General features: G+C 46.8%; 1 protein-coding gene across 3 annotated transcripts in view; it reads left to right on the top strand.

Moving 5' to 3' along the window:
• Positions 1–746: 746 nt before the first annotated feature.
• The window catches only part of GSK3B (glycogen synthase kinase 3 beta), a 140263-nt gene continuing 127443 nt past the window's right edge, over positions 747–13566 (top strand). The window contains exon 1 of one of the 3 annotated variants that reach the window (XM_055002321.1): positions 747–1508. In XM_055002321.1, coding sequence (XP_054858296.1) covers positions 1421–1508 — 88 coding nt within the window. In that variant the 5' untranslated portion in view covers positions 747–1420. The remainder of the gene's footprint in view (positions 1509–13566) is intronic. The other 2 variants (XM_055002319.1, XM_055002320.1) reach the window with 2 other exon arrangements.

Here is a 13566-nt window from a genome sequence, read left to right as displayed (position 1 = left end):
CCCCTTCCTGGCTTGCTTTATGATCAAGTCCCACCCATTTTTGCCTCTCTTCGAATCCGTAGAGCTGTCGTACAAAACCTCGCCTAATCTCATTGGTTTCGGCTCGGCGACGTATGTAGGCATAGGAGCTTGCTATTGGATGACCAAAGGGAGAGGAGGGGAGGGTTATTCCGTAGTCTGTTTTTGGATTGGATGCAAAGACACCGCGAACATGCTTTTTCGCGGCCGGCTATTGGCGCCGATGTTCTACTGGGGAGGGCGGGCTCTTCGCCACGTTCCTCTCAGATTGGTTGCCGAGGCCGCTCGACTCCTGAGAGACTCGGGCGCTCGGCTCGGCACTCAGGAAGGGCATTTAGTAGGATTGCGTAAGCGAGGCTGGTGGAGAGCCTTTTTTCCTCCCCCCTCTCTTTCCTGGCGTGGTGAAGCAGCCGCGGCAGCAGCGCAGGAAGCGTCCGGCCCGGGATTCACAGAGGGCGCTTAGTGTGGTTGCGTAGGCGCGCCAGGCAGCCGCAGCCGAAGCAGCAGCAGCAGCAGCAGCTCGAGCGGGAGACGCCGCAGCGGCCCCCACAGCGCGTCGCGGACAAAGGAACTCGGGCGGAGAGGAGGGAGAAGGAGGCGCAGGAGGGGCCGGGCGCGACCTGCCGCCGCCGCCGCCGCCATGGCCCACCCCGGCGCCCTGCCCGCCCGCCCGCCGCACTGCAGCGCCCTCCGCCGCCCCGCCGAGCGCCGCTCGCCCGCCCTGGGGGCGCTATGAGGAGGAGCCGCAGCAGCAGCCGCCGCCGGCCCGCCTCGTCCCCGCGCTGAGGGGAAGAAAGAGCCCGACTGAGGGAAGAAAGGGAGAGCCGCCCCGGCCCGGCCGCCGCCCCGCCCGCCTTTCTCCTCGCCCGGCCCCGCGGGGACCGCCGCCCCTTCGTCCGCCTCGTCCGTTGTTCCTCCGCCGGGGCAAATAGTCCGGCGCCTCCCCACCGGGAGGGGGGCCTGCACTGCCGCCGCCTCGGGCGCCCGCCCGCCTGGCCGAGGGGCAGCCGAGAAGCCGCCGCGTCCCTTCCACGCCCCCCCCGTCCCAGCCTCGCCTCAGAAACGGGCCGGGGGCGGGCGGCCGGCCTGGGCCGAGCAGCAGGAGGAGGAGGAGGCCGCGGGACCCCCGGCTGCTGCTGCCGCTGCCGCTGCTGGCCCTGATGGGCAGGAGGAGGCGGAGGGTGGCGGAGGGCCTGCCGGCGTGCTAAAGCCCGAGGGACGAAGCCCGAGGGGGCCGCGGGACTGGTGCGCCCCGGGTGGGCCCGGGGCAGGACCGCGGCGCCCCTGCCTCTCTTGCCGCGCCTCAGGAGGAGGAGGAGGAGGAGGAGGAGGAAGAGCGAGGCCCGAGGAAGGGGACGAGCGAGCCGGGCTGGGCCGGGCCGGGGCCTGAGCGCCAGCAGCCATGTCGGGCCGGCCCAGAACCACCTCCTTTGCGGAGAGCTGCAAGCCGGTGCAGCAGCCCTCGGCCTTTGGCAGCATGAAAGTTAGCCGTGAGTATCGAGTATATCGAGTCGTCGTCGGGGCTCTCCGCAGATACCGGTCGCTGCTTTGGGGCTTTTTTCAAAACTCTGCCTCTAGAAGGCCTCCCAAAGCTGCGGGGGGGGGGGGGCTTGGAGAGGCAGAAGGCAGCCCCGGCTCCGTATTTCGGCGGCGGTGGTGGAGAGTGCCCTCAAGGCAGAGCTGCCTGATGGTTACCCGGGTGGGGTTTTCAAGGCAAGAGACTAACAGACATGGTTTGCCATTGCCTGCCTCTGTCACCCTGGCCTTCCTTGGAGGTCTCCCATCCAATTAGTAACCAAGGTTGACCCTGCCTAGCTTCTGAGATTGATGAGATCACCTGGGCCCTCAAGGTCAGGGCCTGCATGCATACTTGGTGGCGGAGAGCCCCCTCAAGTTATAGTTGACTTATGGTGTCCCCATTGGGGTTTTCATGACAAGAAACTAACAGTGGTGGTGTGCCATTGCCTGCCTCTGCAACCCTGGTCTTCATTGGCAGCCTCCCATCCAATTACTAACCAAGGCTGACCCTAGTTAGCTTCTGAGATCTGATGAGATTAGGCTCTCTTGGGCTATCCAGGTCAGGGTGTATCTCAGTGGTAGACATAGTGAAATCCTAAACAGAGCTACTCCAGTCTAAGCCCAACAGTTGCTACTTCCCTTCTGGACTAGTAACTATAACCCTCAAACCCTGAAACGCTGTCCAAACTCCTCCCTTCTTTTCCTGTGTTGTATGTTCTTGTATGATGGCTTTTGATTCCCCTTTAACAAAAGCCATTCTTTAAACCCCACTTGGTCATTTCCAGAGTAATCTGAGGGAAGGGACCTGGTATACATTGGTGGAGAAGATCCTCTCACAGTCTCTCCTAATCCCCCCAGTTTGCAAGGAGACCCCTCATTTGGGTAACAAGACCCATAGCCTTTCATGAATATTGCATAGATTCTTAAGTGGGAGACTGAATTCAAGATGGTGGTTTTTTTTTTATTTTTTATCACTTTAGTTAGATGCTTAGGATTTCACTGTTAGTTTGGCCCATAGCCTCTTTGTGTCAAATGATGTATCTGCATCATTCAAACAATCTTTAAAGAAGAGCTTTGACAATTTTTAAGCCACTGTTTTATTCGGTCGGGTTCTGTTTTACACACAATGAACAATCCTTATTAGGTTAGGTGTTCTTAAGACATTAGCTTTACATTATTCTGGAACTTAAGGGGCATTTCACAGTTGCTGTTAAAGAGAAATGCCTAGCAAGGGTTGTCCGGTGACTGCATCCCGTTAGGCCAGACAGTAGTGATGTGCATTCTTTCTGAAAATGCAGATAGATGTAGAGAATAATGGCTTTAATTTTTTAATCCTAAATGGAAGCCAGAGGGTGTGACTTTTGGGGGCGGGGTGGGGGAAGAAAGCTGTCTCCCGAAGAGCAACACTCCAGCACCCTCGGCCTCCTGGCTTATGAATTAACTTTCCAGCTTTGTTAATCGGGTGGTGATACTGAGTGGGTGAGCGATGTTCTTTCCAACACAACTTTCAGTCTGCTTGTGCCTATTCTAAAAAAAATCAGACAAGGGCATAACTTTCATATAAAGACAGTTTTGTCCAGTTATCTCTGAGAAAGCACTGGATCTAGAAAAGACCTTTAACTGGTTTATCTTACGCTCCTGTAAATGTTGTTATTGTTTGAAGGTGTGATCCCAGGTGCACATGAAATTTGGTCTGATAAGGCAATGAAGGTTTCCTGTGGGTTTATATTAAACTCTTTCATTTCTGAAAATTCTCTTACTTTATGAGAAAATGCTGTTCAGCAATGCTGCAATAGGCCCTTAAGATGCTTATGCCCCCCCATATTCTTGTAGCCTCAGGTGGTAAACTAAACCTGTGCTTATCATCGAGTTCCTGTAGGCCTCATATGGCTTGGTGGGGTCGCCAGTTATGCAGGCCTGAAGTACAGGTTCAAAAACATTTGATTAGAATACCAATGTTACTTGTGAAAACATAGAATAAGGATAAGTGGAAGGGTGATGGTCATACAACTTATGATGTTTTGTTCACCTAGTTCCCCAGTAGATGCTGTTCTTGATAACTACATTTTTTATTAAATACACATCGATACACTGTGCTGCTTTAATTGCCTATTCTTATGTGAATATCTCGTAAGAGGATTGGGGACTAGCAGCCCATCTCTTCAAACTGTGCGTAGTAGCACTCTAAATGGGTGTGTGAGAACACAGTGTATTAGGGACTCTCGTGTGTCTGTATAATTTTATGGGTGGTTCTAGGATTGAGCATTAATAGCCCAATTTGTTGTTGAGATTAAGTTAAAGTAGACCCCAAAACTTAAAACTACCTGACATTTAAAAAAAAAAAATTACTGGCTGATAGGAGTGATGGAAGATGAAAGATACTGTTCTTTATGGATGATTTACTAGTTTTAGGTGCTACATGATGCTGAGTAAATTGTGTACTGACTTTTTAGAATTGCTTTTAGACAATAATAGGTTACTCTTTAAAAGTATCAGAATGGAACCACAAGTTACGGGAAACATGGGGTCCCTCAAATTCTGTTTGCATCATAATGGTCGTATGGGGCAGGGGGACATCTGCAGGAGAGAAGTGCTTGGTGGGAGAGAGCTCCTTAACCCTCTCCCACCACAGGTTAAAAACAAACAAACTCCAGCTTGTTTCTGAGGAGGGGGAGGGGAGATTTGTTTCTTCTGCTCAACTGTCCTCCCCTGCAAGTATTTCCCCTTAACTCCCTCATCATTATTAGCTGGCAAGCTCATGTTTGAGAAATACCTGCTTGCCAAGGTCATACATAGTTTTGCATTTAATTCACCCTCTATTTTAATTGGTAATTCAATTTTTTTTTAAAAAAATCAAGTTAAGGGACTAAGGCTACAATCCTAAGAATACTTTCCTAGGAGTAAGCCCCATTGAATAAAATGGGACGCCCCCCTGAGAAGGCCTGCTTAGCAGTGCTCTCTCAGTATGCTGAAGCCCACTGGCTTCTGGGCCAAGCTGTTGGTATTTGGATCCCCCTTTGAGGAAACCAGTGGCCTTAGGAGCAGGGCAGTGGCTCTGCGCATTCCTGCAGCTAGCTCAGGCGGCAGAAGGGCTGTGGACATGCCTGGCCCTGTCTTTGATGTTGGCCTCATGTGACATTGAGCTGGTCCCCTTATTTATTTTGTTCAAAACATTTTAGTGCTGCCTTTCAACCATGTTTCCTAGGTAGTGTACAAAAAGCAACAAGAGAACACACAGTTAAAACAATTATTCTAAAAAATCATTACCTAAAATATAGTCAAAAGAAGTAATCCAGCAGTCAGCAGAAAAGCAGAACAGGGAGAGCCATGAAAACAAATTGAGGTGCAGAGGAAGGATCCTCTTGCCAAAAGCCCTGGAAAATAAAATCATTTTCATTTACTGCCTAAAACTCCGAAGGGGAGGTACCTGACAAACATCTGTTTGCCTTCAATTATTAGGCCCATGAAAGACTGTCCATGCTGGCAGAAAGCCTAAGGTGACTCGTTTATCTGTTCTTTTGATTCTTATGTTGTTCGTCTAGCACTGTTACTCCAATTGGTAGTTACAGTCCTTTTTTTGGTCATTATCTTTGTAGTGGATTTCTCTTGGCCCTCACGTCTGACACTTCTTACTCATCCATGTTCTTCTTTCCTACTTCGACAGGTAATTGTTCTGGTTGAGATATAGACAACAGGTAAATAGCTTATATCTGCCACGGATCTTTTCTTCTTAGTTTTTACTTACTGTTTTTCTCTGTGCCTGGGGCCCAAAGGTGACTTAAGTTATTTCCCCTTCCTCCATTCAATACACACAGCAATTATCTTGTGAGGGTAGGTTAGAGTGAAAAATTGTGGTAGGCTCAAGATCGCCTAACAGATTAATCTGGTACTCTGGGTTTGAATGATGCATAGCTTCTCTGCCCTTGATAAAGACTGCCGTTGCAATATATAAAATGTGGGTTTTCACTCACTCTTTATTGCCGCATTGTGTGATTATGGGCTACGTATCACCATGACCACGTAGGCCAGGTCACTTACAGTGCCTTACCTAAGTAGAGTTACTCCCTTCTAAGTCCATTTAAGACAGGGGGCTTATAAGGGTATAACTTTGCTTTGGGTTGTACTATAAAATGTATAGATCCCGAATTAGAAAGCAGCTTTCCTAGTGGCTTATTGGCATTTCTTCCTGACCTCTCCTACCCTGGTTCCTTCACTTGTATCTTGATTGGTCCATGAGTGAGGCAGATCACTGACCCTTTCAGTATGGTCTTGTCGGTGTTCTGTTAATGGTGGTGATGGCCAATAATGCAGTCCCTCAAGGCAACCTTTCTGACTTCTAGACATCTGGAAGTAGCATTTCCATTTTCCTTTGGTCTTCCTACATCTGTGAGGAAGAGAGCAAACACTAATTCTCTCAAGTCTTGATGGCTCACTTAAAGAGGATGGGCAGAGTCCTTTATATGCAGCTTCTCCTGCTTTTCACATCCCTTCTCAATGCATCTGTCAAGTCTTTTGCTTAAACACTTAATTACTATCCCATATTGAAATGAAGACGGGCAGCCTAATCCTAAGGCCCTTCAGGACAACTTAATGCCCACTCAGAGCGGTTTATAAAATATGTCATTATTATCCCCACAACAAACACCCTGTGAGGTGGGTGGGGCTGAGAGAGCTCCTAGAAGCTGTGACTAGCCTAAGATCACCCAGCTGGCTTCAAGTGGAGGAGTGGGGAATCAAACCCGGCTCTTCAGATTAGAGTCTCACACTCTTAACCGCTACACCAAACTGGCTCTCATGCTAGTTTGCATGCAGAAGTCCTCTGCCTGGTTTATTAGATGCCTTTGGCTTCAAAATGTGGCATGGCAGCCCTTTGGGGAAGTGGAGGGGGCCTACTGTCATCCAAAGACAAGCAAACAGGCCAAAGAGAGGTTGGTGTTCAAAACAAATTTTTTTGAACTGCGAAAAGGGAAGGGGATGTCTGGACACGCATCCTCCCAATGTCAGCTGGCCAGACCGGGAGCAAATTCAGCCTGTGCAACTGTCAGAGCCGTTCCTCATTCTGCCCTCACAGGTTGAAATGCAGGCTGCCTAGAGAACCACTCCCTGGGCTGGACTTGAATGGTAGTTGAGGAGGATCACCGGGGGGGGGGGCTGGAACAGCCATGCTCCTTGGCCTCCCTGATGGGCCATGACCTGCTTGAAAGGGAAACAGACACATGTGTAGTAAGGGACCCGGTGCTGTGCAAGCCCCCGCCCAGTCTGCCACAGTGTGGGAGGGTGTCCATGGGTGGGAGCGGCGATGGCCACTCCATTGTCACAGGTGCAGCCTGCAGGCAGATGATGCATGCGGATTGGTCCTGGCAGTAGTTGGCATCCTGTGTTCCACTGAGCTGCTTGGGCGTGGCCAGGAATTGGGTCGATGAGCGAGTTTTCCCCATACAATGGGTGCCAATGGACTACCCCACTGTTTTTCATGGTGTAACTTTCTGCTGCTGCAGTGGGCGTGCCCGGGCCTGGAGTGGCTGTGAGATCCGTCTGAGTTGCGGCGCACCCCCCAGCATGCCCCCCTGGGCTGGCGCAGGGACTTGCGCCTCACTCACACCTTCGTCCTGCTGCCTATCCTGACTGCCGGGCTGTTGCGGGGGTGTGCCTCGCCTGGCCTCAGTGGAGAGGGGGTTACGTCTGTGTAAGTCCAAGTTACGGTGGCGTACCCCTTAGTCTGATCCCTAAGTGCTTTCCCCTCCCCCTCAGGATTGCACTGTAAATTTGTTTAACTGCATTTGTTTGTACTTATTTCTTGTTAGTATTTATACTTTCCCTATGGACATTTAGATGGTAATAAATTGGTGTAGGAATTGTGCCCCCCCCCTTTTCTTTGAAGTACTATGCACCCTGGTGTTATATAAATAATTTCCATGAAAATTTGCATATACATTTGTTTATGAATAACATCTTTTCAAGGATATTAATGAATGAAAATGTCTTTATTTTCATTTAATATGTGATTATTTTTATGCTGGAATTTTATAAGTATATGATTTTTAATTGTTTCCTTTCTCTTTGAAGCGAGTAGGATGGAAATGATTAAAATAAATGGGTTAAAATCAAAAAGTTGAGAACTGAAGCCTGACTTTGCACGTTAATCCTGAAAAATGACAAATCAGTAGGAAATAAAATGACTAGTCTCCGCTGCCATGGCTGTAAATCTCCGAGGAGGTGCGCGGGGGGGGGGGGGGGGAGTCCCTGCTGTGTCTGTATCTGCGATCATGACTTGGATAACACCTGTACTGTAAACCTGAACTAAATTTCATGGCTTGTTGCAACAAAACTCTGGAAATTGTAGTTTTGTGATAAGTGTTGCAAAACCTGCTATTCCTATACAGTAAGGGTGTGTGCAGAGAGTTTCTGTGGATAGCTGTACAGATAGTTACCATTGTACAGTCTATAGTAAAACTTTGTGCCTAGTACTGGAGGATTAACAACAGTTTTGGCTGGTTAGGGAAGAACCTTTTTGTGTGAATGCACCTGTGTTGGGTCAGGGGTGCACACTCTTAGTCTCTTGAATGGGGGGGGGGATAAAATATTAAGTGACGAATTCTCAAATCACATTTTCCCAAAGAAGTTTAATAATATGAGAAAATAACTAGTGATGTGCCTGCTAGAGATGCAAAGAGCAGCCATGGTTGCCCATATTGACTGGGCTTGTCATCTAGTCTCTAGTAGCCAGTGATGCAAGCACTCTGTTCATATGTTACAGGGAATGCAGTTAAAGACTGCCTGTATGTGTGTACGTCTCTTTGTAAGAAAGAGCCAGTGGATGTTCACTTTGTAAATGAAATTGGGGGCCAGTTCCTGGTTAAATGTAGGGTTTGAATCACACGTTCAGCTGTATGTTTATTAGCTGAAACATGAGAATGACTCAGTGCACATACAAAGTACAATCAGGTGTACACTGTACATGGATTATGTGTTCACTGTAATTCGTGAACAGGACTTTGGTTTTTGCCTTTCCTGTTCGAGTGAGGTAGATCAAGTGCATTGCATTTATACTTGCTGACTAGTGACTGGGTTTTATTGGAGGGAATAGGTGGGCGGTGTATATATTTCTCAGACTTTTTCCTCCTCAGTTGACGCTATGGAGCTTGACTACCTGGTGCCATTTGAAGCACTCTCCACTTCCTTATGTCATCAGCAGTTTTAATTTTTTTTAATCATTAGTCATTTGGTGGGATTTATACTTGAGATTTCCCCTGCTGTAATGTCTTTCACCCCTCAGCAAAACAGGAGGAGTACATTTGTTGGTCTTAACATGATTGAGAATTACTGAAGTCCAGCAATGCTCTTGGTGATTCACCAGCATTTGCAGCCCTAATGGCAGCAGTTGCAAGAAATAACATGCATTTTGTAGCAAGCTGCAGGAATCTGTTCTGTCTTCTGTGCTGTTCCATGAAACTGCAGGGAGAGGTTGTCAAGAAATTTGGGATTTGAGAACGCTACACACCGCCTCTGACTTCCTCGATTCTTATGGAAAGCTATGGGAAGGCTAAATTGTTGACTGGGACCAGAGATTATTTGGATAGACGTGAACAAGGTGAGGCTTGTCAGTGGCTTGGGTGTACTTCTGGATCCAGTTCATGGATGTCCAGGTACGTAGCAGTGGACAGGAGTGCATTTTATCAGCTAAGACTGCTTTGCCAGCTGTGTCCCCTTCTGAGCATGAAGGATCTGGCCATAGATATGCATGCCTTGGTGAGCTCTGTATTTGAACACTGTGTGTACTTTAAAATGTGTTCAGAATGTGGACCAGAAACCATCAGTCATGATAGTGTATGTAGGATTTTCTTAGTCTTCCTTTCCCGGTGACTCAGTCAGGAAGCCTGGGAGTTGACTGGCCTGAGTTTCCGGCTCGTGAGCCTTGTGATTGAGTTCACATTTGAACCCCGATCTCCTCAGACCAGGTTAAGCACTTAATATATCAGACAGCACCGGTTTCTAAATTGACTTGCTTTAATTATATTTTTATGCACTGCTGGCAGAAGTTGAATCAGTGGGTGCTTCCCTGGTGCATTCATAAGAAGATCCCTGTGAATCAAAGCAGCGATCCACCTAATTTGGCATTTTGTTTCCGAGAGTAGTTGACCAGATGCCCTAGAAGATCTGAGGCAGCTGCACAGAGGGCAAAGCCTTCTCTTGCTGCTGCCTCCCCAGCCTAGCAGCTGGGATTTAGAGGTGTGCTGTTTTTTTAACACAACAGCCTTTCAGTCATTATGGCTAATAGCTGTTGGTGGACCTTTCCTCCCTGAGTGTGTCTAATCCCTTTATAAAGCCTTATTGCCAACATCATCACCTCCTGAGGCAGGGTGTTGAACTAAGTAATTATGCATTGCATTAAGAATTACTTTTCACGGTCCTAAATATGCTGTAAATCGGTTTCATTGGGTGCCCATGAATTCTAGTATTTTTGGAGAAGAGGAGGTCTGGGGGGGGGGGCAACTTTTCTTGAGGCCTTTCCCCAATTTTTCCCAATGGAAAAACTGGAAACTTTGAAGAACACTGGGGGAAAAAAAACTTCTGCTATGAAATAAATTCTTAATGAATGAGAATAACCATGTCTTATGAAGCATTTCACTCATTGCTAATGTACAGCATGAAAATCTGAGGACTTTCTCCATTTTCCATTGGAAAATTGGATAATTTGGAGGAGCATTGGGGAAAACCCCTCTCATAATATAAATACGTACAATCTTCAAAGATTTTAAGCATAATAAGCAATTATATAGTATCCAGACATGTTGGCACTCTTACCTACTGTGACTCTCAGAGTATTTGTTAAAAAATAATTTCTTTTGTTTTATTATTTTTTTCTACCATCAACTTCTGTTTTTCTTCTCAGATGGCAAAAGCTACAGATACATGTGCTGTGGTAACAGGGTGGATCAGTTTGCAACTCTTTCTGAAGTGTTGGGTATACTTGCAATTTTCTTACAGAAAACAAGGATATTTATCGTTTAAAATTCTATAAATAGTATGATTTTGTATGCTGTTATAAATGATGCGTTTTATATTGTTCAATCAGTAAAAGTTTAATAGAACAGTAAGCATTGCATGTTTCATTTTCCCCCTAATTGTTCAATTTTTTTTTACTGGGATAAAATGGGGAAAATGGTGTGCTTCTATGGTTTAAAAATTTCTGGAAATTTTTCATCTCTACTCCTGTGAAGAGATCTGTGCTGCTGAAGTCAATTCAGGCATCTAGACCTCACTGTTAATGTGTTCTTGGTTTTGCTTTGGTACTTGATTTAGAAGCTAACTAGTGGGGACTGGCAAGGACTTGCAGGGGCATTTTTCCCTCTCATCATGTCCTCTTTTTTTCCTTCTCCCCTATAGCCTTTCCCCCTTTTCTTGCTTCCTTCTTTCCTTCCCACCCACCTTTGTCTGCCTTCACCTTTCTCTTGTCCTTCCCCCAGTAGCTTCTCCCCTGCTGCCCAGTTGTGTGGGCTCAGTTACATTGTGAGGAACCTGCAGGGAGTTGAGAGAAGTACTTCACTTTTCCCTATATGCTCACCTTTCCCGAAGCCCTTCTGTTCTTCAAACCCGCTAAAAAAACTTAGCTTTTATCTGCTCCCCTCCAGTCCTTACCAATAGTTCTTAATGTACTTCATTTATATATTGTCTTTTCTCCATAATGGGGACCCAAAGCAGCTTACATCATTCTTGTTGCCTCTATATTATCCTCTCAGCAGCCCTGAGAGGTAGGTTAGGCTGAGTGAGTGTGACTGAATCAAAGTCACCCACAGAGCTTCCACAGCAGAACAGTGATTTGAACCTGGGTCTCCCAAATTCTGCTCAGAAACTCTAGCCGTACATTACACTGGCTTTTGTGTGAATGGGGGTGGTAGCTCCTGTGGAACAGAAGCATAGGGCCTTTCCCCTCCTCCTGCCTTTCCTGATGGAAACCAAACCTGGAACACTGGCTAAACTGTTACGGCTGTCTAGTAACAGCCACTAAATCTACAGGTGCTCCTTTTATCATTTTGAGGTTTTTAACCACCCAATGTATCTTTTAAAGGTCTCATGTTTGCTGCAAACCTGGGGCATTTTTCAGCTGCGCGCTCAGCTGAGCTGGGGCTGAGTACGAGTTTGCTTGTCCGATCCCCCCCCCCTTTGCAAAGAGAAGGCCTGTCTTACCCCTGGGAACACTGAGGTGGGTGTGGGTGGTTGACATAAGGGTGGGCATGGGGGTCCTTGGTCAGAAGATGTAGTAACATTGAAACGTTACAACGCATGCTCAAAGTTCAAAAAAACACTGATGATGTGCACTACAGTGCCCTGAAAGCCCAAAACTGAACAGAGGCTTTGAAGCAGGTCTGAAAAGAATCACAAGAGGCCAAATCAAAACTGCTGGGAATAGTGTGAAAGGAATGGGTGCCAAGCCAAAGCCATTGTGATCGCCCCGACTGCTCAGAAATAGCGCTTTAAACTGTAAGTGTGAAAGGGGTCTGAGAAAAAACTTAAGGGGGGCAGTCAAAATAGAAGGAGGGAAAACCCTGAATGTTGGTCAGAGTTTTGCGAGGCTTTCTCTGCTGTTCCTTAGGGTCATATGACATTGCTTCAGAAGACATCGCTCATGCTGTATTGTCGAAGGCTTTTTCACAGCCGGAGAACGATGGTTGTTGTGGGTTTTCCGGGCTGTATAGCCGTGGTCTTGGCATTGTTGTTCCTGATGTTTCGCCAGCAGCTGTGACTGGCATCTTCAGAGGTGTAGCATCAAAAGACAGAGATCTCCGTCTTTTGGTGCTACACCTCTGAAGATGCCAGTCACAGCTGCTGGTGAAACGTCAGGAACTACAATGCCAAGACCACGGCTGTACAGGCTGGAAAATCCACAACAACCATTGCTCATGCTGTTTGCCTTGGATGTAGAGTTCTGTGGAATTTGCTGGTCGACCATTGGATGCCTAAAAATAAATTTCCAGTGTCTTGATGAGTACATGAGGTTTATCCCACGGATCATGCCCTTTATACCCACTGGACTATCACAGAATAACTGTAGTGTTTGATTTCACAAGAAACAGCTGTTTCCAAGCGTAGTTGAAAGTGCGACAAGATATTGAAACTATGGCTCTGTGAAGACTTTGTTAAACTAAGGCTTTCTGCGTGCTACTTTTAATCCCGGTGTGAGAAGGGACTTAGAGACACATTTGGAGCTGCTCATAGGAAGAACAAGACAAGCATCATAAACAACCCGAATTTCCCATCTTCAGTTCAAAACTAGTATTGACTGTTGTTGCCATTGAATGCCACTTTCTTTCTCTTCCCCTTGGTGCTGAAATTTGTTGCCATGAGTGAAAAGTCATTGTGGTGGCTGCATTAGAATTGTACTTTCTGGATATCATCCTACCAATTTGGATCCCAGAAGCTAATCTGTATGTTTTCTGACTTGTGCTCTTAGGTGATCTAGAAGGTCTGCAGGGGCAGCAGTTGTATGAACTCCGTATAGCTTGTTAGTTCCCTTAATTGTTTTAATTTAAGAAAGGGGGGGGGAAACAAAGGCAGTGAAAACTATTAACAGGCTAGTTTTAGCATATTCAAAGATAAGTGCTGTTGGTGTGGTTACCTACTAATCTCTTTGAGTAGAATTTAACTCTCTTCCATGGAGGTAACTGAGGACACCTCAGCTTCACAGTCCCTCTCCCCAACATCTCTGTGTCACTTGTTAGTTTAGTATCAGATTAATGATTACAGTATATCATCCACAAAGTGTGAGGAAGCAGCATCAGTTGTGGTTTGACCTGCACATGAATTCATAACTTGATTTTACACTCTTTGTATTTGTAGTTTTATTCCTCCCACCTGCTTACAAATCAGTAAAACACGCAGATACACTCGCACAATTCCTAAGATTATCACCGGACAAACTTCCAATCACTTATGCTTGCTTACGTTGGGTTGAATCCACTAGCTTTTTTTTTTTTTTTTTGTGCTCAGTCTTGCCAAATTCCTCTTTTACATCAGCTTTGCTCCACATGG

Source organism: Eublepharis macularius, chromosome 18 (genome assembly GCF_028583425.1).
Source record: "Eublepharis macularius isolate TG4126 chromosome 18, MPM_Emac_v1.0, whole genome shotgun sequence".
NCBI lineage: Eukaryota > Metazoa > Chordata > Lepidosauria > Squamata > Eublepharidae > Eublepharis > Eublepharis macularius.
This window is presented reverse-complemented; position numbering and strand designations above follow the sequence as displayed.